Raw genomic sequence first — 23,006 nt, 5'->3', positions numbered from 1 at the left:
ATATATTAGGGAACTTAGATAGTAGCAGATAGGTTTCCTTGTGAGGTTTTTCAAAGGGTTTCTACTTCTGGTAATCCCTCTGTGAATTTCCTCCTAACCTCTAGTCTTCCATGACCCACCCCATGAGACCCTTCATGAACCACTATTCTCCCTGGAACCCTCTATAGCATTGAAAAGTCCTCTCTTGAAAGTCCTCCCCCACAGACCCCCTTACTAACCCTTCCTGGCTTCCATGGGTATTCCAAATGGAACACACATATATTTAAAGATTCAAAGCTAACAAATGAGAAAACATGCAACATCTGTCTTTCCGGGTTTGGTACTCACTGAGAATAACTGTTTCCACATCCACCCATTTACCTGGGAATTTCATATTTTCATTTTTCTTAACAGCTGAATAATATACTCCATTGTGTAAATGTACGCCAGTTTTACTATCTATTCATCAACTGATGGGCACCTATATTGTTACCATTCCCTGGCTATAGTGAATGAACAGTATGAACATGAATGAGTAGATGGGGCAAGAAGACTTTACCAGACAAAGCAGGCCAACAAATACTAAGCCTTCAGTCAGGAATGGGTCAGCACTTTTGAAACTGTTAGCTGGAGAGGTACCACAGACGACCAAACATTTTAAGTGCTTGCCAGTGTTATTGGCTATCTTCTTTTGCTGAAGACACTATATATTTGAGACATAGACTATGGAGAAATCAACCTGGTACTAAGCTGGAAACTTCATCACTATTAGCCAGCTTTCATAGTGCTGAAAGTTGTTTGTTTACACATCCAGAGATGGAAAGCCATCATCAATCTTACCCACCGTGAATACCACAAGCTGCAATAGGAACTGTCCTAGCAAGGTAAGCCCAGCGGTGCAATAGTGGCATGAATACCATGAAAGTAACCAACTACTTCCTGATTGAATTTAAGGTCTGCTCCACAAGTTGAAACCCATACGCAGTACCATTATTACAGCTGAGATATCAGGATTAAACAAGTCCTAGGACCTAGAATAGAACCAGCCTCTATTATTCTCCTAAACAAACACAGTATTAAACTGACTCCTAATTATTTATCTTTAGAAACATAGATCAGTGCATCTCTTAACCCTTATCAGAAGTTTCTGTTTGCAGGAGATGATGATCAACACAGAAACCCATGACTGCTAAAGATACAGAAATTGAAAGACTATGAAATGCTCAGAACCAAATGAGACATTTTTAACAATACTTAATATACAAGCATAATAAGCCACTGATTAAAGGCACTGACCTAAGATACTAAAAGTTGAAAAAATATCTAAGTATATGATAATTTTGAGACGCTCTTGAGGACAATATAAATTATATTATAAATTACACTTATAAAGCACAACTCAAGGACATCAAGTATTACTGTGCAGATCTGAAGGTGCTAACACCTGTAATCCCAGCACTCAATAGGCTGAGTAAGGAAGACTGTAGTTTGAACCCTGCCTGGCTATACAGCAAGACTCTATCCTACAAAAACAAACTAATATTAAGCGGCCAATTAAAGTAGTCAGAAAGAGAGCGGGTTAAACATAATATCAAATAAAAATTTGAAGATAAGATTTTTTTTAAAAAATCAATGAAGAAATTAATACTACACAGAGAGCAAAACAAGCAAAGCTGGTTCTGGAAAAAAAACTGTTAAGTAAACTGAATGAGCCATTTTCTCTACTACTGAAATGGTGTGGGAGACTTGTCTGTATTCTGTCAATCATGTTTTAAATAAATGTTGATTGGCCAGGCCGGAAATATAGGCGGGATGACCAGACAAAAAATAGAAATGATGTAATGAGAACAGGAGAATTCTGGGAAGGAGGACGTTGATTCCTCCCACTCCTGCCCAGATCACCAAAGCAGCAGGATGTGACCTGCCCCACTGGAAAAGGTACTGAGCCACATGGCTAACATAAATCAGAAAAATGGGTTAATCAAGATGTAAGAGCTGGCCAGTGAGAGGCTAGAGCTAATGGGCCAACCAGCTTTATAACTTACAGAGATCTTTGTGTGATTTTACTCTGGGGCTAAACAGTTGTGGGGTGCCTGGTAGGAGGACAAAAACCCCAACAAGCCGGCCCATTCATGTTACACTGAAATCTCAGCAAAGGCCCATCCCCTATCAGTTTCTCCAACACCAGCCTGGGTTCTCTCCAGTAATAAATGCAAATACCCCCATCCCCACCCGTCTTAAAATCCTGCAGCGTCAAAACACTCCAAAAAAAGTTTTCTAAGTCATTTCTCAGAGAAATTCCCTAAACAGGCTCTCTTCCTACCCCAATGGCACTATGCAGGAGTTTGTTCTAGGCTAGTTTGGGGGTTACTGTGTCCTGATGTCCCTATACGCAACAGGCAACAAATACTATGTAATGAATGATTTTTAATGGCACCTCAGCAATAACTCAAATTTTGTATCCTCTAAAAGAAAATCTCGTTCAATTTCCATGTGTGATGAGAGTTCAGCGTACCTAAGCCATTTTCTTCTTACTGAGTTCTTTTCTGATTCAGTTACACTTAGATCTTCCCTGGATGCAATGCTTCTGCACACCATCTACGGAGCCAAAGCACATCCTTACAAGGACTACTGTGACTCTTAGGCTGCCTCCATCCTCACCACACTCAAGACCAGACCCATTTCTCACACCATGGGAGAGATCTTCATTTCAGGAAGTTTTACATGCGCCTTGGTCTACTGCTCAAAATAAGCTTCTAAATACCTCTCATTTTATCTATAAAGAAATCTAGTCTTGATTCTGACCATACCCTACGTTCAGTGTTAGATTTGTCCTTGTTAATGCCCTTTCACTTCTGAGCTCTTCTAACACCGAATCATACTCTTCTCATTTTTGACTTAGTTTTAACTCAAAAATATCTAAGTTCCTAAAAGCTCTAAAGTAATATTGATACCAAAGTTTTGCTTCAACTGTGTTTTCTCCACTGGAAGAATGGCTATCCTTTGCTATAATCAATAATCAATAACTGAGAAATAAACCCAAAAGAGAAGGGGGCATTTCATAGAGGCACATGCACCATACCGCTTCACTGACAGTCACAGTATAACATACTAAAGGGATATGGATTCAGTACCTGGAAGGATTAAAAGTCACATAAATAAGCAAGCTAAAACTTTGTTAATTAAATTGCTTTGTAATTGCAGCAAACTCTTTAGAAGAGCGGGAAATGTTTTTCAATATAGTTGTTCAATTTAGCTCTTTTAAGGAACACCTGGCCATAGCCTGGAACATAGGTCTTTTTTTCATTTTGGGCATACCCTCACTTTCTCTGGATAAAATTACACTTTTAAATGCCAGAACTCTGCTGGCCTTTGAACTGAGTCTTAAAGCAGTAGGGAATAACAGATAAAGGGCTAGAAAATAACACAGACAATCTGGATCTTATTCCTGGCAGAGAAATGTTATAACAATTAGGATGGGTCACTTAAGCTGGATTTAAATGGGACCCTCTCCATATTGAAGAATAATCATTATACTGACTTGTAAAACACTAATAAGTTGTTTTATATGATGTGAGATTTGAAAAGCATACCACTATCTGTTTGGCCAGTTAATTATGAGTATGTTCACATAAACAATAATTACTCAAACTCACAGAAATTTAATGACTAAAGGCAAACATCTTAAAAGTAAAAAGAAAAAATGTTCATATGCTCTTTCTCCTTTTGTATTCCAATAGATTAAAATCTTATTAGATAAGTCAAAAGAACTAAAGGAATGAGCAAAGAGCAAAGTACATTCTAGGACATAAATAATAATATGTCTTTCAACTTAACCTCAATGATGTTAAGAGGCTTACAACACTCAAAAGCCTACATTAATGCAATAATATAATGCAATAATTCCTAGGATAAACTCCATTCACACATACTTCCAAACATTAGGTGCCGAGTACAGTTAGAACAAATAAAATTAGAGAGGCATTGAGTGTGGGGAAACACCTCATTTTCTCCAGGGCTGTGATAGTTTGCTAAACTCTGCAGATGATTTAACTTGGTCAGCTAACATTCCCCACTGGAGACAAATGTAAGCTGCAGAGTTTGGCTAGACAGCACTTCAGAGTTTGGAGCAGCACTGCCAATCAGTCCAACACCTCGCACCTGTGCAGATCCTGCGGCTGAACCAAGTTCCTCCACCTGCAGGATGCTGACCCTAGAACTTTTACTTCCTCAGTTGAACTTACATTCCTCTCTTTCCATAAGCTGGCCAAGTGGAACTCAGCAGAATTCAGTAAGTTCTGCATCCAGTTCTGTAGCTCTCGCTGGTGTGTTTCATTGTCTGGGCACATATCAAATGATATGACTTCCATGTACTGTTTAATAGCCCAGAGTCAGATATGTAAGAGGCGGAGCCTAAGCTCCAAATGCTTTCTTCACTCACTAAAGCCTGTCTTTAAAACTTCACAAGAAATCCAGCAATTATTTGCTGACTATAACACTGAGTACAAAAGAAAAATAAAGGTACTGAACAAGAAAACCTAAAGATCACATGAGGCCATGTACTAGGGGCCTGTGCTTTCTCAATGTGAAAACCCTCCTACAGATGAACAGAAAATGAACATAGCAGCAGCACCTGTGTGTTAAAAGGGCTAATGATCCAATAAGGGTTTTATGAACCTTAACCCTTCCTCACGGGAAACGTCATGGTGCTTACAAAACCAAAGGGCATCAACAGACCTCAGAGAAAAGAGTACTCACAGACCTGCCACTTGCGGTGACGTTCAGGCAATTATAAACTTGCCAATGTTTACAAGGTAGCTGATATTTTCATTCTATCAGACCTTTGTTCACACTTGGAAGATCACACATCAAAACAAACAGGTTCCAGGAAACGAGTGGGAATTCTTTCTGTGTAAGGTTTCATTCTTACCCAGGATGTGGGGGAGATGGTGTGTAAGTACATATGTTTAAAAAAAATTTTTTTTGCCCTGTGTAACAGGAAAGGTACTTGCTAAAATATCTCTGGATGAGCACGCCCCCTTGTGGGCACTTCCGCACGTACCTTTTTAAAAGTCAGTCCTTGGTGATGCTCATATTTCCCTAATCTGTTTATGTATTTTAATATCACCACTTAATAGCTATAATTCTGAGGAAATAGCAATATTATTTAATATTTCAATTAATCTAACTTCTTTTTGTTGCTAATCCCTATATACAAGTCTAATATAAATTAAATCCACATTTATTATTATCTAAGCATGAATTTTGAACTACTGTGTATTTAACCATCTAACAAAATCAAACTTTTTTGTTAAACTACAAAACTAATAATGCACTTTTTCACTTCGAAATTAAAATCAGAATCAGTTGTGTATTATTAGTGCTAACTGAATTAAATGGGACTTTCTATGGTCTATAAAAAGGATAAAAATAAGTTAAATGTTCATCCATTCATGAGCTAACACAAATATGCTCAAATAACAATATACAGCAATCTCAAACTGACAGATGTAAATCATAAGTAATCCAATTTGACAAGCACTTCTGGTGTAATTCACCAACTAAGTAGAAGGAAACAATGTATTCTGATCTCAGGGGAACTGGAGCTAGTTCTTAAAGTACGACTAGAAAATGTTAAAAGGCAGAGAAATAGCTGGTGTTTTATAATCAATTATTATTCTATAAATACAGAAATTGAGCAAAAACAGGATTGAGACACTGAAACAAACTCATTAAAAAAACTAAACAGAAAAGTAAATGCAGCATTCCAGGTTCTGCTGCAGTGAGCAATGGCCTCAAAGCCTTTATGTGCCATTTGATACTTCACTCTGACTTGTTAGCATTTTAATTTCTTTTTTGGTCTCTTCTGATGTTTAAATGCTTCCTATAACTTATATAAATATTCCTTTTCCTAGGTTTAGGAAACTTTTTGTTGTGATTTTATGGAAACTATTTTCTGTATTAAGCATGGAATTTTTCTTCTACATCCATGACTCCTAAATTTGGTCTTTTCATAGTACCCTACAAATCTAGAATACTCTTTTCATGCCTTAATATTAATTTATATGGTAATTCTTTGTTTGATATCTAAAAATGACATTTATTTATGGGCAGGGTATCATACATTCTGGGGTCATGCACACGAGGGGTATTGAACTTGCAGGCTTCAGCTAGTTCTCTCCTTCCACCATGTGGATCCTGAGGATGGTACTCAGGTTATCAGATAACTGAGAAGTCAAGGTACAAACTTGAGACAGACCTACTTGCTATTCCTCCCAACATTACCTCTGGCCAAGGAAATTAATTCGTAGCTGAAGAAGTGCAGCAAAAACCCACGGAAAATGCTGCTTGCTGGCTGGTAGTTTTATGTTCAGTTAACTGTTATATCCAGTTGGTGCCACTCACAACAGCATGGGCCATCTTACATGAAACAGCAATCAAATAACCCCCAGCCACACATATGCCAACATGCCAATCTGATGCAGACAAGTCCTCAGCTGAGATTCGTTCCCAGATAATGTCAAACTGATAATTAAAGCAAACCTGGACAGTTAGTATGGTTTGGAATACTGGCTGCATCATTGGGCAATTCACTTAATATCAGTGCACTGCTTACCAGAACCTACATCACCTTCTATATTCTAGTGTCAGCAAAGTTCCCGTTTTTCTAACCACTGCATAGTTCAGATCAAAGTCCCTTTCTTACAGTCTAGACGTATTCTGCTGGCCAGCTTCCAGTATGTACTCTTGTGACACTTGTTTTTGAGTTTCCTAAGAGTATAATTCATGGAGAATCTGGGGTTACCAACCAAATAATTCAGCAAGGTTGGGGAGATTGGCATTGCTATTTGTAATGCCACATTAAGACATGTTTAATTCTTCCTGTTGAGTTATGAGAATTGCTTGATGTCTCTTCTGCTGTCGTGTGCAAATTTTCTCTTCTTTTTCTTTAAAATGCCAATGCTCTGAGGTTGTTTGGATTAAGCGGGGCTTTCACCATTCCCTTTGGGACATAGGCTCCCTGAACCAATGCACTATGCTGAACATTCATTAGCAGTTCCTAAGACCCATACATTGTTGACATACCAAGCAAATTGTCTGTACTGCTATACAACTTATTTCAACACAGATAGGAAAACTGTTCCAATTTCGTTTTTGTCTAAAATAATCTCCATGGAATAAAATAAACAGCAAATAAGTTATTAGCAAAAGGATAATAAAATGAGAAATGTGTAGTGAAGGGATGTATAACATAACCACATGCATTAAGAATACATTCCAATTTCACGGCAAATGTCAACAGTGCAAAACCTCCATTTACTTCTGCACCAACCTAACAAATGAGAAAATAGTAAGCATGGATAAAAAGTTACTAACATAGAAGAAAAGTTAACCAAGGAAATTTAAGTTTTTAAGAAATAAGTTGTTATAAATTTAAAACTCATGGATGAAATTTTATAAAATTTTAAAATACACTGAAAAATATGACCAATAGACTCTATCAAACAGAAATGGAAAAATATTAGGGACAGATAACATAGCTCAGTAGGCTAAAGGTGCTTGCTGTCAAACAGACAACTTGAGTTGGAGCCGAAGAGACATATGGTAGAAGAAAACTGACCTCCACACAAGTCCCATGGCACCTGCATCACACAGGGGTTGGGGGGAGGGGTTGTAAATATTACCTGAGCAGAGCGGTAACACTTCTCATCAGGAAACTTTCCCCTATCCAAGCAGAACGGTAACACTTTGCCAGTCCTGAGCAGAGCGATAATCCGTCTCCAGAGCAGAATGGAACAGAGTTGTAACTTCACTGAGGAAACCCTGCACTGCTGGAGAAGAATTGTTACACTTGCACTGGGGAACCGTTTCCCCGGAGCAGAGCCATAAGCTGCTATGCTTACAATGACTTTGCGGTATTCCTTGGCTCCCGACTACCAGGAAACTTTTCCATCCAAGCTGCAATACTTACATTTGAATAAATAAATGTATTAAAAAGTTTTTAGCTGACTTTGTTTTTAAAGGATGTAAGAAAAAACCTATGAACACCTGATTTTCGATAAAGGAGCTAAAAGTATACAATGGAAAAAAGAGAGCATCTTCAACAAATTGTGCTGGCAAAACTGGATGTCAACCTGTAGAAGAATGAAAATAGATCCTTATCTATCACCATGCACAAAACTCAAGTCCAAATGGATTAAAGACCTCAATATCAGTCCGAACACACTGAACCTGATAGAAGAGAAAGTGGGAAGTACTCTACAACACATGGGCACAGGAGACCACTTCCTACGTATAACCCCAGCAGCACAGACATTAAGGGCCTCATTGAATAAATGGGACCTCCTGAAACTGAGAAGCTTCTGTAAAGCAAAGGACACTGTCACTAAGACAAAAAGGCAACCCACTGACTGGGAGAAGATCTTCACCAACCCCGCAACTGACAAAGCTCTGATCTCCAAAATATATAAAGAACTCAAGAAACTAGACCGTAAAAGGCTAATCAACCCAATTATAAAATGGGGCACTGAGCTGAACAGAGAATTCTCAACAGAAGAACTTCAAATGGCCAAAAGACACTTAAGGTCATGCTCAACTTCCTTAGCGATCAGGGAAATGCAAATCAAGACAACTTTAAGATACCATCTAACACCTGTCAGAATGGCTAAAATAAAAAACACCAAGGATAGCCTTTGCTGGAGAGGTTGTGGAGAAAGGGGTACACTCATCCACTGCTGGTGGGAATGGAAACTTGTGCAACCACTTTGGAAAGCAGTGTGGCAGTTTCTCAGGAAATTCGGGATCAACCTACCCCTGGACCCAGCAATACCACTCTTGGGAATATACCCAAGAGAGGCCTTATCATACAACAAAAGTATATGCTCTACTATGTTCATAGCAGCATTGTTTGTAATAGCCAGAACCTGGAAACAACCTAGATGCCCTTCAATGGAAGAATGGATGAAGAAAGTATGGAATATATACATATTAGAGTACTACTCAGCAGTAAAAAACAAGGACTTTGTGAATTTCCATGCAAATGGATGGAAATAGAAAACACTATCCTGAATGAGGTAAGCCAGACCCAAAAAGAGGAACATGGGATGTACTCACTCATATTTGGTTTCTAGCCATAAACAAAGGACATTGAGCCTATAATTAGTGATCCTAGAGAAGCTAAATAAGGAGAACCCAAAGAAAAACATATAGGCATCCTCCTGAATATTAACCTTCATCAGGCGATGAAAGGAGACAGAGACAGAGACCCACATTGGAGCACCAGACAGAAATCTCAAGGTCCAAATCAGGAGCAGAAGGAGAGAGAGCAAGAGCAAGGAACTCAGGACCACGAGGGGTGCACCCACACACTGAGAAAATGGGGATGTTCTATCAAGAACTCACCAAGGCCAGCTGGCCTGGGTCTGAAAAAGCCTGGGATAAAACCAGACTCGTTGAACATAGCGGACAATGAGGACTACTGAGAACTCAAGATCAATGGCAATGGGTTTTTGATCCTACTGCACGTACTGGCTTTGTGGGAGCCTAGGCAGTTTGGATGCTCACCTTACTAGACCTGGATGGAGGTGGGTGGTCCTTGGACTTCCCACAGGGCACGGAACCCTGATTGCTCTTTGGGCTGACGAGGAAGAGGGGCTTGATTGGGGGAGGGGAAGGGAAATGGGAGGCGGTGGTGGGAAAGAGACAGAAATCTTTAATAAATAAATAAATAAATAAATAAATAAATAAATAACCTCATTTACAAAAGCTAACATGCCAAATTAACATCAGATCACACTTATCTTCTATGATAAAAAGCCAAGAAAGTATGTAACAATACACTGCTAATCAAAATTGTTATATCCAACAAAACTTCTTTCTTTTTAATCACTAATGAAACAAGAGCATTTCAAGAGGAGGACACACTAGGACAGTTTGTGGAAACTAAACTAACACTGCAGCATAAGGAGGGCAGTCCTAAACAGGAAAGAGCTGCTCTTCCAGAGGCATAGCTTCAGTTTCCCAGGACATGCCTGGTGACTTAAAACCAGCTCTAACTCTAGTCCCAAGGGACTCAACAGTCTCTTCTGGACTCCTCAAGAACCAGGCATACAAATGGTACACAAATAAGCATGTAGAAAAATACCCACACCTATAACTCCAAAAGCTACCGGTCAAATGAATTTCCACAACACAAGCCTTTGTTCCCAGCACTTGAGGGGCAGAGGCAGGTAACTCTATGATCTACATAGCAAGTTCCAGACCAACCAAGGCTACAGAGAGAAATCGTATCGCCAAAAATTCTCCCCACAAAAAAAAGCACAGGACTGGATGGATTCACTGCAGAATCCAAAAACTATAATCCTCACAAAGTTTTCACATCTAGAAAGGAAAAGAAGGCTACAAAAAACTCATCCTACTACACTAGCAAGTAGTACACTATATCAAAACTAGATAACACACACAGAGAGAGACACACACACAATCCCCTTATGTGTGTAAGCACATTAAATAAAAATTTTTTCAAACTGCATTCTAAAAATATATTGAAAAAGGTCACACACTGTGACTGTTAGTTTCATTATAAGGAAGTAAGGTTGGTATAGTATACCCAAATCTATAAATTTAATAAAAACCAAAATAAACTTGGGCAGAAAACACACAATCATCTCAATAGATACCAAAAAAGCATCTGACACCTACCTAAGGTGACAATTGTACTCAGGAACCCAGCACCTGTAGCTGCCTGGATAAAACCTATTTGCCTTTGGTGAGGGACTCCTAAGGCCCCCACTCTTCCCTATGGAGTTTATAGCAGCTAATGGTCATTGAAGGAAGGAGAATTTCTTCAGTGGTGTAGCCACTGGTAAGTTGCCCATGTGCCACTAAATAGCCCCTACTCGTATTCATATAAGCAATTCTAATTAGAGTCATTTAAAGTAACCCCATCCATATTCATAGACAACCCTAACTAATGGGTCATTTAAAAAGAAAAAGGAGGAGGAAGAAAGAGTAGGGAGAGAGGAAGAAAGAGGGAGAAGAGGGGAGAAAGGAAAAGGTAGGAATGAGTGGGGAGAGGAGGGACATGGCAGAAGCAGAATATTCAAAGAAAGCAGGCCAGGAAATCCTATTTACAACAGCTTCAGAATAAAAAGACAAAATACCTGAAAATAAACCTTACCAGGGAAGTTAAAGACCTATACAAGAAAAAAATTTAAGAAACTAAAGAAAGAAACTGAAAAACAGTAAAGGGTGACAACATCAGACCATCCATGTTTGGATGGTAAAATCAATTTTGTAAGAAACAATCTACAGACTCAACACTATCCATATTAAAATTCTAACTACATTCACAGAAATTTTAAAAATGTAAAATTCAAATATGAAAGTCCCCAAATAAAGCTGGGCGGTGGTGGCACACTCCTTTAATCCCAGCACTCAGGAGGCAGAGGCAGGTGGATCTCTGTGAGTTCGAGACCAGCCTGGTCTACCAGATCTAGTTCCAGGATAGGCTCCAAAGCTACAGAGAAACCCTGTCTCGAAAAAAAAAAAAGGGAAAAAAAAATTCCCAAATAGCCAAATAAACCTAAAGTAGAAATAGAATGCTGAAATCAAGCTACCTGATCTTGAGAGCTTGTTTGGAAATTTTGAAATTTTCAGGGAAGTACTGCTACTGGTATACCATTTGACTGAACACCAGTCCTCCTATCGTGGAAGGTTGTCCTCTTCAACCGAGCTTGCAGCTTCAGAAATAGGAACCATACATGATGAAATCTGAGGGACATATTGAATTGGTGACAGCTCTCATTGATCCTGTGAGAGCTCACTGGCTACTGTAGCAGGAGAGCTGCACACTTTTGGGAAAGATGGCACGTCATTGCCCCCCCCTGCCATGTAATGGCATAGGTGAGGGACACATGCTGTGTAACCAACCCCCACTCCCCTTGCTACCCATGGCTAGCAAGAGATCTGGCCCAAGAACTACAAGAGCTGGAGAATTGGCCCTGTCCCTCACCACCTCACCAACTACAGTACATGGGCGATTGGGACCTGTATCCAGCCTGGGGAGCACACTAGAACTGACCCTGTTGCCCCATGCAGGTGAGCCAGCCCTTAGTGTATGAGAACAAGAGAGTTGAACACCCCCCACCCCTGGTGCCGCCCCATTCTTCCTACAGAAATAAAGAGTGGTCCCTGCACCTGGCCTGGGCAAGACAGTGGAGCTGGCCCTGCTGTTGTAAATGTGGGTAAGCCAGACCTAAGGGCTGAGAAGAGAACTGGTCCATGCTCCTTGCTGCAGGCTGCTAAGGGTGGGCTGGCTGAGTCAGTGCTGGACAGCTCATCCAGATAGTGACTAAGAGGAAAAGCTAATGGGCTGACCAGTCCGCCTATGACCCAGGTCCAGAAGCAGTGCTACATCCAACCTGGTCCTTCAATTTCCCATCCTCCATTTTCTTCCCCCCCCCACCCCGTCTACAAAGGAGATCTCTTCTATTTCCCCTTCCAAGGGAAATCCATGCATCCCTTTTTGGGCCTCTCTGGGGCTGTGGATTGTAGGTTGGTTATCCTGCACTTTACTCCAATTATCCACTTATGAGTGAATACATACCGTGTTCGTCTTTCTGGGTTCGGGTTACCTCACTCAACATGATTTTTTTTCTAGCCCCATCCATTTGCCTGCAAATTTCATGTAGTCATTGTTTCTTATAGCTGAGTAATACTCCACTGTGCTAATGTACCAGGCTGGCTCACCTGCATGGGGCAACAGGGTCAGCTCTAGTGTGCTCCCCAGGCTGGATACAGGTCCCAATCGCCCATGTACTGTAGTTGGTGAGGTGGTGAGGGACAGGGCCAATTCTCCAGCTCTTGTAGTCCTTGGGCCAGATCTCTTGCTAGCCATGGGTAGCAAGGGGAGTGGGGGTTGGTTACACAGCATGTGTCCCTCACCTATGCCATTACATGGCAGGGGAGGGGGGGCCAATGACGTACCACATTTTCCTTATCTATTCTTCAGTTGAGAGGCACCTAGATTCTGGTTTCTAGGTTCTGGTTTATTAAAAATAATGCTGCTATGAACATAGCTGAGCAAGTGTCCTTGTGGTATGGTTGAACATTCTTTGGGTATATGCTCAACATTGGTATAGCTGCATCTTGAGGTAGATTAATTCGCAGTTTTCTAAGAAACTGCCATATAGACTTCCAAAGAGACCATGCAAGTTTTCACCCCTACCAGCAGTGGAGGAGTGTTCCCCTTACTCTACATCCTCTCCTACATAAGCTATCATCAGGGTTTTTTTTTGTTAATCTCAGCCATTCTAACAGATGTAAGATAGTATCTCAGAGGCATTTTGATTTGCATTTCCCTGATGACTAGAGATGTTGAACAATTCTTTAAGTGTATTGGCCATTTGAGATTCTTCTGTTGAGAATTAACTGTTTAGATCTATACTCCATTTTAATCAGATTATTTGATATTTTGATATATAGCTTCTTGAGTTCTTTATATATTTTGGAAGTCGGCCCTCTGTGTCAGATATGAGGTGGCTCTTCTACTCTTGAAATTTGCTATTGTGGGGAATGAGTGAGTCGTGTTATTTAGATTTTTCATGGTTTTGGAGTCCCTAAACTGGGTGAGTCCTACTCAGGCTAACACTGTCTGTGAGCAGAAGCCTGTGCTAGTTAGGGGTCTGTTGTAAGCCTCAGGGATGCAATCACAAGGTGTCTTTCTTTTTGTAGCATGTACCACAGTTTATTCAACAGCTATGTGGCCAGTGGATTAAATAGGACCCCTGCTCCTTATTCCTGAATTCACCTCTCCCAAGACTTAGCACACAGAACCAAGTACTGTCCCAGCTTACAGTTGTCTCCCCAGGACAATGGGAAATCGGATGGGACACAAAGCTCAGCTATCTGCACTTGGCAGTAAATAACTGAGGGCACTCTGGATTCAGCCCTTGCATCACATTTCATAGTAATTTTTATCAATTTCATTAAGGCTTTCGTCAAAAAACATGTTCATTTTTAATAAAATTTAACATCTTACGTTTACTTTAAAAAAGATAATACAATAAAATGAGTCATAAATACTCTTTAAAAAGAAAGATACCTGATAAATAAATAAATATTTTATAAGCATAAAATAAATTTGTTGCAAATGAAGATTATGTTCAACCAAGTAGATCAGACTCAGTAAAACAAATATGTTTTCTTTCCGGTGAGGACTCGAGGTTTAAATTTATATAGGGTTGGTCATAAAAATAGAAAGGAGACTATGAGAACAGTGACAAGATCCCAAAAGGGGTTTAAACAGAGAACAATGGGGTGCATGTGGCATGAAAGCAGGAGGGACTGTAGAGGGAAAGTGGGGGGGGGGGGGCAGCGCTAGAAGAAGATGGGAGGAGCACTAGAAGTGGGGAATGACAAGAACAAAGTAAAAGACACCGTGGGGCTTTGACGATGGCCAGTGGGTAGACTTATAACTAAGCTGGCCATCCTAAAATTTGATCACCAGAATGCACATGCTAGCAGGAGAGAACCAACTCTCACGAGCTGTTCTCCAGCCTCCACATACAGACCATGGCATGTGTGTCCCATCCCACACACACAGAGAATCAATAACTAATTGTTTTAATGATTATATGCATATGAATATGCCATAACAAAACCCATTACTTTACATGCTAGCTTAAACATTTTTGAAAAACAGAGTGCCTAAGAATCTATAGTGTTTAGATCCTCAGCTGGATCTAATGCTAGTCAGATTTAAGATCCACTGGAATAAAAAAAAAAAACAAAAACAAAAACCAAAAAAAAAACCTTCATGGGAGAAACAGGGGACTCTGGACAAACTCTGTTACCTATAAAACCTCAACAGAATTGTCTATACATAGTAACCATGTGGTTCAATAAGCCAACTGTACCACAGAGGAAAGAACAGTTGGAAGGGGTTCAATGTTTAGCCAAAGTTTCTGGCTAATTAACAATATATACAGAATTCTTGGTTTCTCATAACAAAATGAGGAAAGATTTACAAGACTGACAATATCTGGTGTTAACTTTTAATAAATATTCAAAAATACTACTGGTTACTCTCATTACAAAATAAAGGAACAGTTAAATTTATTAACATTGTCTTTTGCATCAGTTTTGCCTTATTTATAATCTTCAAGTCTATATAAACTCAACATTTAGACAACTACAGTTTTAAGGCTTAGCTCTAGTTAGAAGCCCAATCTCCATAACAACTTAACAAATGTACTTAGAAGCTTTTCCTTAAATAAGTAAAAGCTATTACAGCAAGAGCTAACCCACCAAGTACAGTTAAAGGTATAGGATTTAAAACAGAATGACTTACCATATGATACCACAAACTACAGACTAAGGAATCACCATCAGGTCAGTGAGATGGCTCAGTGGGTAAAGGTGCTTGCGACTACACCTAACTACCTGAGTTCTAGCTCTGTAGTCCACATGGTGGAAAGAGAGAATGGAATACTGCAAGCTGTGCTCTGACCTCCACAAGCATGCCATGACATACATTTGCACACACACACAAAATAAATGCATACATTTAACAAAAACAAAAGAACCACCATAAGTTAAAATGAAGAATGTGGATCATCAGGTTCAAACTCTATGTAAAAAAATACATGATATAGTAACAGATTTAATGACTGACCTATCTACCAATTAACATGGAAAGCTTGCAGAGTAGGCTCATCAAATAATAAAGATGTTCTTAGATGGGGTTGTTGCAATTCTGTAATATATTACCTACCATTTAAGGCAATGATTTTAAAAGGAAGATAGTTACTTCACTGAAGGAATTTTCCATTTTACAGAGCTAATGTGTAATGTACATCTCTTTCCAAAAGTAATAGAAGCCCACAATTCTGTTAACTCAGATACCCACATATTAACCATCTTCTTGAGAAACAAAGAATCAGACAAAGTGGGTAAATTTCAAGAGAATAATATGACACTCTTCCTTGGACACAAAATGCACAGACATGTATAAAGGGAACAATCTGAAGAAAATATGTTGTTTTGGGGGCACTCGTTTTCTTTGATCTTAACCTACCTCTCACCCAAAAAAATACAGTGATTTAGTATGATGCAGTTAAGCACTTACATAATAACTTCAAGATGGAGGGGAAAGGGGGAAAACATTACCCACAATATACTTCAAAAGAATAGAATATATTTATATGAAGCGCACAAAGCAAGTCCCAACATTTCCTTTTTGAAACATGTGGCCAATTTAATGTCCCTGTGTGGTGGCTAAAGAACCAAAATTAAATGTTGTAGCATCTCTTTAGAGTGGTTTTGAACACACGACATGGTATGAAAGCACAAAAGCAGTGCTTATTTTTCTAAATTTGTTTGATAAAAACTGAACGCTAAAACATGCTTGCACGATGCACAAGGTCTGACAGCATTTGCTACACTGTCCTACATAAAAACTACTTTACCTAAAAGGCAACATAATTAACCAAAAGCTTAGACTACTTTATGCATGTGGTGGGATGAGACAGGGGACAGCTATACACATTCAACTGCAAAATCTGTTATTAGAGAAAAGGAGATGGAAACTATTTAGGCAATATGCTTGTGAAAAAGGAAAAGGAAAAGGGGATCTGAAACATCAAAAATGTTGAGATCAAACAGTATCCCCAACTTCTTCAATACTCTAAGAATAAGAATCCCTTCCAATCACATCCAGGACTAGCTGTTTGAAATTGATATTTATGAAATCTAGACTATGGTGTGCACCATGTCTGTGTTCTAAATGCAAAGGTCTTGTCAGCCATGAGTAACTCAGTCTGTCTCCCAACGAGTTGATCATGTTATTACAAGAGGACTGTTCCTTCCCCCAGATATGATAAAGATTAGTACTGACTCAATTACCTTTTACTTTTTTCTCAGAACACAGAAAATATGGAGTATCTATATACAATAAGAGACAGAAGAAAACCAAAAGTAGGCCCACCTAGAGAGGACAGGGTCAAGTGTTCACTACTATTTTTATATTAAGCTACATTACAACAACAAAAAATACAATATAACAGTTAAATAGTAATCTTTCCTGTCTCTACAATGTACGTCACAAAAAAAAATAAACAATCATGAAAAAACAGAAATACCAATCATTAAGAATAGATAATTCCTAAAAACCTATATTTCTCACTTTAAATACTACAGAGACCTTAAAAATCTACAAAACCCTACAGCTAGAAACTAAACTCACAAAACTGAGTTGATTCACAGAAATTAATGAGCATGGCATCAACTCCTCCTCACGGTCTCTCTTACCTCTGTGACAAACTTCTCAAGAGCTACACTGACCCTTTTTCTCCCTGACCAACCCATGCCATGTTCATCTCCAATATACTACTGCATCACAAATACGGTCCATCCAAAACAGTCTCTAGAGGCCAAATCCAACAGCCACTTCTCAGGAGCCTATGACCCAGCATAGACTTTCTTGGAAATAAATATTCCTCTCTCAGTGCTCTCTCCTTTCCCTCCTTCTCCCTCTCCCACCCTCTTTTATATGCATCCTGATACCTTTGCCTCGGCTGTGCCTCCTCCTCCTTCTTCAGGTGGTTCCTTGTTCTCCCAGTATCTACATCTTGAATTGGCTTGAGATTCAGGTATAAATCTCTCATGGTCTCACTTTCAGGGAGTAATATGGATATATATATTCCTTTTGATGTCAACAATTTCACCATAGATATCACCCTCCCACCCTGCCCATAAATAAAACTCCTGTCCATAAAAATGTAGTTGCTCATATAACCAACTCACTGTTAATATTTCTACCTATCACAGCAAGCTTTCCAATAGTAACAATGACAGGTTGGTTTAAATTTTCAAAAGTTGAAAATATTCTTAGAAAAAGTAGATGTGCATACTTTAGATGTAGTATTTGTTATAATGTCCTTTTGTGTCACACACTTGGTTGCTAGCCTGGTGCTCTACTGGAAAAGTAGTGGAACCATTAAGAAATGGAATGAAAACACTAAGAAGAAACTAAGTCCCTGAAGAGGAGATAGAGACCTTAGCCATTTTCTCTGTCTTTGCTTCTTGGCTGCCATGGAATGAGCAAGTTTCCTTTATCGTAGCCACAGTCATGATTTATTGCCTCATTAAAGGCATTAACAGCAAAAGTCCTAATGGCCACAGGAAATCTCTGAAACCCAAATGAAACTCTCCTCCTTGTAAGCAAATCTTTTGGGGCATTTTGCTGGTGATGAAAAATTCAATAATACATTAATGTTTTAATCTATTTTTCATAGTGCTGAGGATTGAACCCAGGGCCTTCTATATTTTAGGTAAATACTCTTCTGCTCATATACATGCATAGCTGATCTTTTGATAGAACGAAAGCCTTTTCTTTGACAATTTATAAAAGTCAGTTCTCTCCTTCTACCATGTGGGTTCTGGGGAAGGAGCTGGGGTTATCAGGCTTGGTAGCAGGTACATTTACTTAATGAGCCCACCAGCTCTGTTCTGCTTTAAAATACATATATGGCATATGTTATGTTTCAAATGGACTGTACTGTTCTAAAGGCAGGTCAGCAGTATCACTACCACGCATGAGCAAACACTTCAGACATCTCCTGACCTTTGCACTTGATTGTCTTCTTTTCTTTAGCTGGATGAAGTCTGTTTCCACCCTTTCTGCCAGTTCTAATTTTCTCTTGTTCCTTTTAAATGCAGCTAAGCTGAATCCTACAAAAGACAAGAACAAAAATAACACTTGAGAATCATTAGAGTAAGAAGGCCAGAGAGATAATTTTGAAACGTCTTCTTAGGGAAAAAAAAAAAAAAGTCACTGTTGAACTTCTGCTTTTTAAAAGTCTTTCCAAGGTACGCTGACAAAACTGGAAAACAAAACAAATAGCACAAGTTTAGAAACTTAAGAAAAAGGGCAAATCAGAGAAACAACTGAGTTCTGAAGGGAGGAGACAGGGCGCGGGGAACCTGGAGACCCTTGACCATCTCCATGCATAGACCTAAGAGATGAACACAGGAAACAGAGCACTAGAAAGTGTATTAGAGATGCGCTACAAGAGAAGGAGAGAATCCCGGAGGCTGACACCCCGCATGAACAGTGAAACTAGCAACCACAAAGAATGAGGTGAGGCTTCAAGTCTTAACCTTGTGTCCAGATTGAAGGAGAGAAAGTTTTCACAGGATGAGTGCAAACTGGAGAGTTCATGCTATCTGTATGATCAGAGGAGGAAACAGTGACCTCGGTGCATATGACCTCTCATCTTCACTGTCAGCTGGACTGCATTTAGAGTCACCAAGGAAATACCCCTGGCTCTACCTCAGAGAGGACTCCAGAGAGTTTCAACTGGAGAGAGAGGAATTGCCCTGAATGTTGGTATACCACTGCATGGTCTGGGGTCCTGGACAGAACCAGAAGAATAAAGCAAGCTGAGAACCAGTCTTTATTCTCTCTGCTTCCTGACTGTGGGTGGACAGTGCCCCTCATATGTAGTCAGAACATGGTCCTTCTCCTTAAGTTTCTTCTTCTTTGGTGTTTGGCCACATATTATCCAGACAAAAAGGCAATTGAAAAAAAAAATCACTGGATAGTCTGGTATAGTGGCTCATACCTATCATCACAACCCTCAAGAAACTGGAAAAAAAAAGGAATTGTTAAGGGTTTGAGGTCAGCTTGGGCTACAGAATGAAACATCTTTAAAAAAAAAATCACTAGAGCTTCATTAAACATCTACAGAATACACACACCCATTAACACTGGTACATTCTCCAACCTAGACTATATATTAGGCACCAAAAGATGTCTCAAGATCTTAAAAACTTGAATATTATCACAAATCTAAAATGCTAGAACCAAATTTAGAAATCAACAATCAAAAATAGAAAATAAACAAATACATGAAAATTAAACAATGCTCAGGAATACCGTCACTGAATGTCAACAGGCCACTGAAGAGTCAGAGTGGTGGTGATACACACCTTTAATCCCAGCACTCAGTTGGAAGAGACAGATAGATGGTTCTCTGAGTTCAAGGCCAGCCTGGTCTACATAGTGAGTTCTAAGACACCTAGTGCTACACAGCAAAACTCTGTCTCAAAAAAGAAAATTCACTGAAGAAACAAAAAGGAACTTATAAAGTCTCTTGAGTTGATAAAAACACTACATACCAAAGCCTGTTTTTTCACCAAATGAGTACAATAAAAGCAACTTGAAGTAGTTAATTTTTATGTCAAAGAGCCAAGTCTAAGAAAACAATCAAATGCCAGGGGGCTGGAGAGATGGCTCAGAGGTTAAGAGCATTGCCTGCTCTTCCAAAGGTCCTGAGTTCAATTCCCAGCAACCACATGGTGGCTCACAACCATCTGTAATGGGGTCTGGTGCCCTCTTCTGGCCTGCAGGCATACAGACAGAACATTGTATACATAATAAATAAAGAAAGAAAGAAATATTAAAAGAAAACAATCAAATGCCAGGAAATCATGAATATCAGATCAGAAAGAAGTGAAATAGAAACTAGAAATAAACTACTAATAATCAAATTAATAGTTGATTTTTGAAAAATAAAATCAATAAACCTTTTGCTAAATAAAGAAAGAAAAATAAATTAGATGTGAAAAAGGAGAGACTTACAAAGTGGTATCACAAAAATTCAAAGAACCAAAAGAGCTGCCATGGCAATCATATGTCTGCAAAGTGGAAATTTTAAATGACACAGATAAGCTCTGGACATATACAATACAGCAGACTGGATCAAGAGAATGGAAAAGTATAAAGCAGTCTAAAACAAGTAATGAGATAGAGGCGGTAAGTCAGTACCCCATATGATCCCAAGATGTATGTAGAACAGTGATCAAGCACTATCCCAGTATGTATCAGATTTGAGATTGTCCCTTAACATTCAAGACATACGGAGGAGTCTCCTGATGTGGGATTCCCCTATGTATGCTGTGAATTTGTTTTATTATCAACAGTTAGTAATGAAGCTCCTTTGGCCTGTGGCAGGGCAGATTAGAGCTAGGTGGGAAAATTAAGCTGAATGTTGGGAGAAAGTAGGCAGAGGTGCCATGTAGCCACCAAAGGAGACAGATGTAGGCCGAAACCTTAATGGAAAACCACAAGCCTCATGGTAAAATACAAAATAATAGGAATGGGCTAATTTAAGATGTAAGAGTTAGTTAATAAGAAGCCTAAGCTATTGGTCAAGCAGTACTATAATTAATAGAGTTTCTGTGTGATTATTTCGGGTCTGGGCTGCCAGGAAACCAAAAAGTAGTCTCTGCCTACAGTCTCCCAGCAAAGAAAGGTCCATGACTTCGACTTCAATTTCACTGATGAATTCTACAAAGTATTTCAAGAAAAAATAAATAAATTTTAATTCTTCTCAAACTATTTCAAAAAATAAACTGAAAAGGAAGAAACTTTACCAAACTCATTTTACTAGATCAGCAAACACTGAAACAAAAATCAAAGACACAATAACTACAACCTATACATCAACATTGCTGATGAGCACATATCAAGATTATCAATATAACAAGTAGCATTATAACACATATGAAAATTATCAATATAACAAGAAGCCACAGCTTCAAAATGTCAAGTAAGAGTTATCACAATGATGCAAGATCAAAGCAAACATACAAATATAGGTATGATATCATATCAAGAACAATCAAGAGAACAATGAACAAAAACATGTGATCTCAATTCACATAAAAGAAAGCATTCAGTAACATTCAGAACCCATCATGATAGAAACCCTGATGAAATTAGACACAGCATCAACATGCCTCAAACCAATAGAGGATGTAATGAGTGACAAGTTCATAGTAACATATGAAATGAGAAGTGCCAAAAGCACTTCCTCCAATATCTAGAACAATGCATCCAATATCTCCTTACACATCTTATCAACACACTATTAGAGGCAGGGAAATTTAGATAGAGAAAGGACTAAAAAGCATCAAATTCAAAAGGAGGAAGTGAGAGCGCCTAGAGTGTATGACAGGATTTTAGACAGAAAGGACTTAAGACTCCACACAAACATTAGTAATGATGAGATCTAGAACATGGCAGGATTGAAATGGAACAGTAGCAGGACCAGCAAGATGTCTAACAGGTACAGGCCTGATAACCTGAGTCCCATCCCCAGGTAAGGACAGATCCTCTGACTTCCACATACACACCATAATATTCACTCACACAATGACAGGCGTGCATGCAAGCAGACACATGCAGGTGCACACGGACAGAGAGACACACACACAATACAAAACAAAATGTAAAAAAAGAAAAAATTTAAAAACAAGTAATAGCAGCAAGCATGCTGTTTTAATAAAGAAAGTTATGCCCCAAGGTAGTCTGGTAGAGAACCCGGGTCACCTGCAAGAGCTTCAGGCACTCTTAACAACTGAGACAGCTCTCCATCATCACTCTCATCTAGCATTTGTCCTTTTCGATTTCATCATGATTTACTGTGGTATTATATTATCTTCATGAGTTAAGATGTTTAGTGTTGTGAGAAGGGCCTAGTTTGGTTATCTTTGATAAGTTGATGGCCATCAAATGAGAAGTACAAGTGCTTTACGTTGCTCAGCTTACCAGTGACTGGTAATTCTTCCTGCACAGAAAGAATTCTGAGAGCCATACAGGAAGAATGGGATTTATAAGTGAAAGGAAGTTTTTGGGCAATGAAAGTCTTTCTTTTCTGTAATAACTAAGTGAAGTCTCAAGAACCGATCAATTATGTTTTATAAATTACATTGTATTCTAAAATAGACAAGAGTAAAACATATTTTGGGACTGGAGAGATGGCTCAGCTATTAAAGGCTAGGCTTGCAACCAAAAAATATAAGAAAAAAATTTTAATCACACACACACACACATACACACATATATATCTGTTATACATGCTATTTGTTAACTACTATCTTAGGCATATTATACCATGAAAGAAATATTAAAGTAAATTGTAAAGAACAAACATTTCTGTGAAGTCAAAAAAATTAAAAAA

The 23,006-nt window shown here is 38.9% G+C and overlaps 1 protein-coding gene across 6 annotated transcripts in view; it reads right to left on the bottom strand.

Moving 5' to 3' along the window:
* Positions 1-23,006, bottom strand: part of Tasp1 (taspase 1) — a 221,528-nt gene that overhangs the window by 126,344 nt on the left and 72,178 nt on the right. For all 6 annotated transcript variants that reach the window (XR_003378538.1, XM_026788512.1, XM_005365529.3 and 3 more), the window contains one exon: positions 18,605-18,711. Coding sequence is in view for 5 of the 6 variants with exons in the window: in XM_026788512.1 (XP_026644313.1) it covers positions 18,605-18,711 (107 nt within the window). In the remaining variant the exon portion in view is untranslated. The remainder of the gene's footprint in view (positions 1-18,604; positions 18,712-23,006) is intronic.

This window comes from Microtus ochrogaster, unplaced genomic scaffold (genome assembly GCF_000317375.1).
Source record: "Microtus ochrogaster isolate Prairie Vole_2 unplaced genomic scaffold, MicOch1.0 UNK3, whole genome shotgun sequence".
Classification (NCBI taxonomy): domain Eukaryota; kingdom Metazoa; phylum Chordata; class Mammalia; order Rodentia; family Cricetidae; genus Microtus; species Microtus ochrogaster.
The sequence above is the reverse complement of the archived record's forward strand: the minus strand, read 5'-3'. Positions and strand labels throughout refer to the sequence as shown.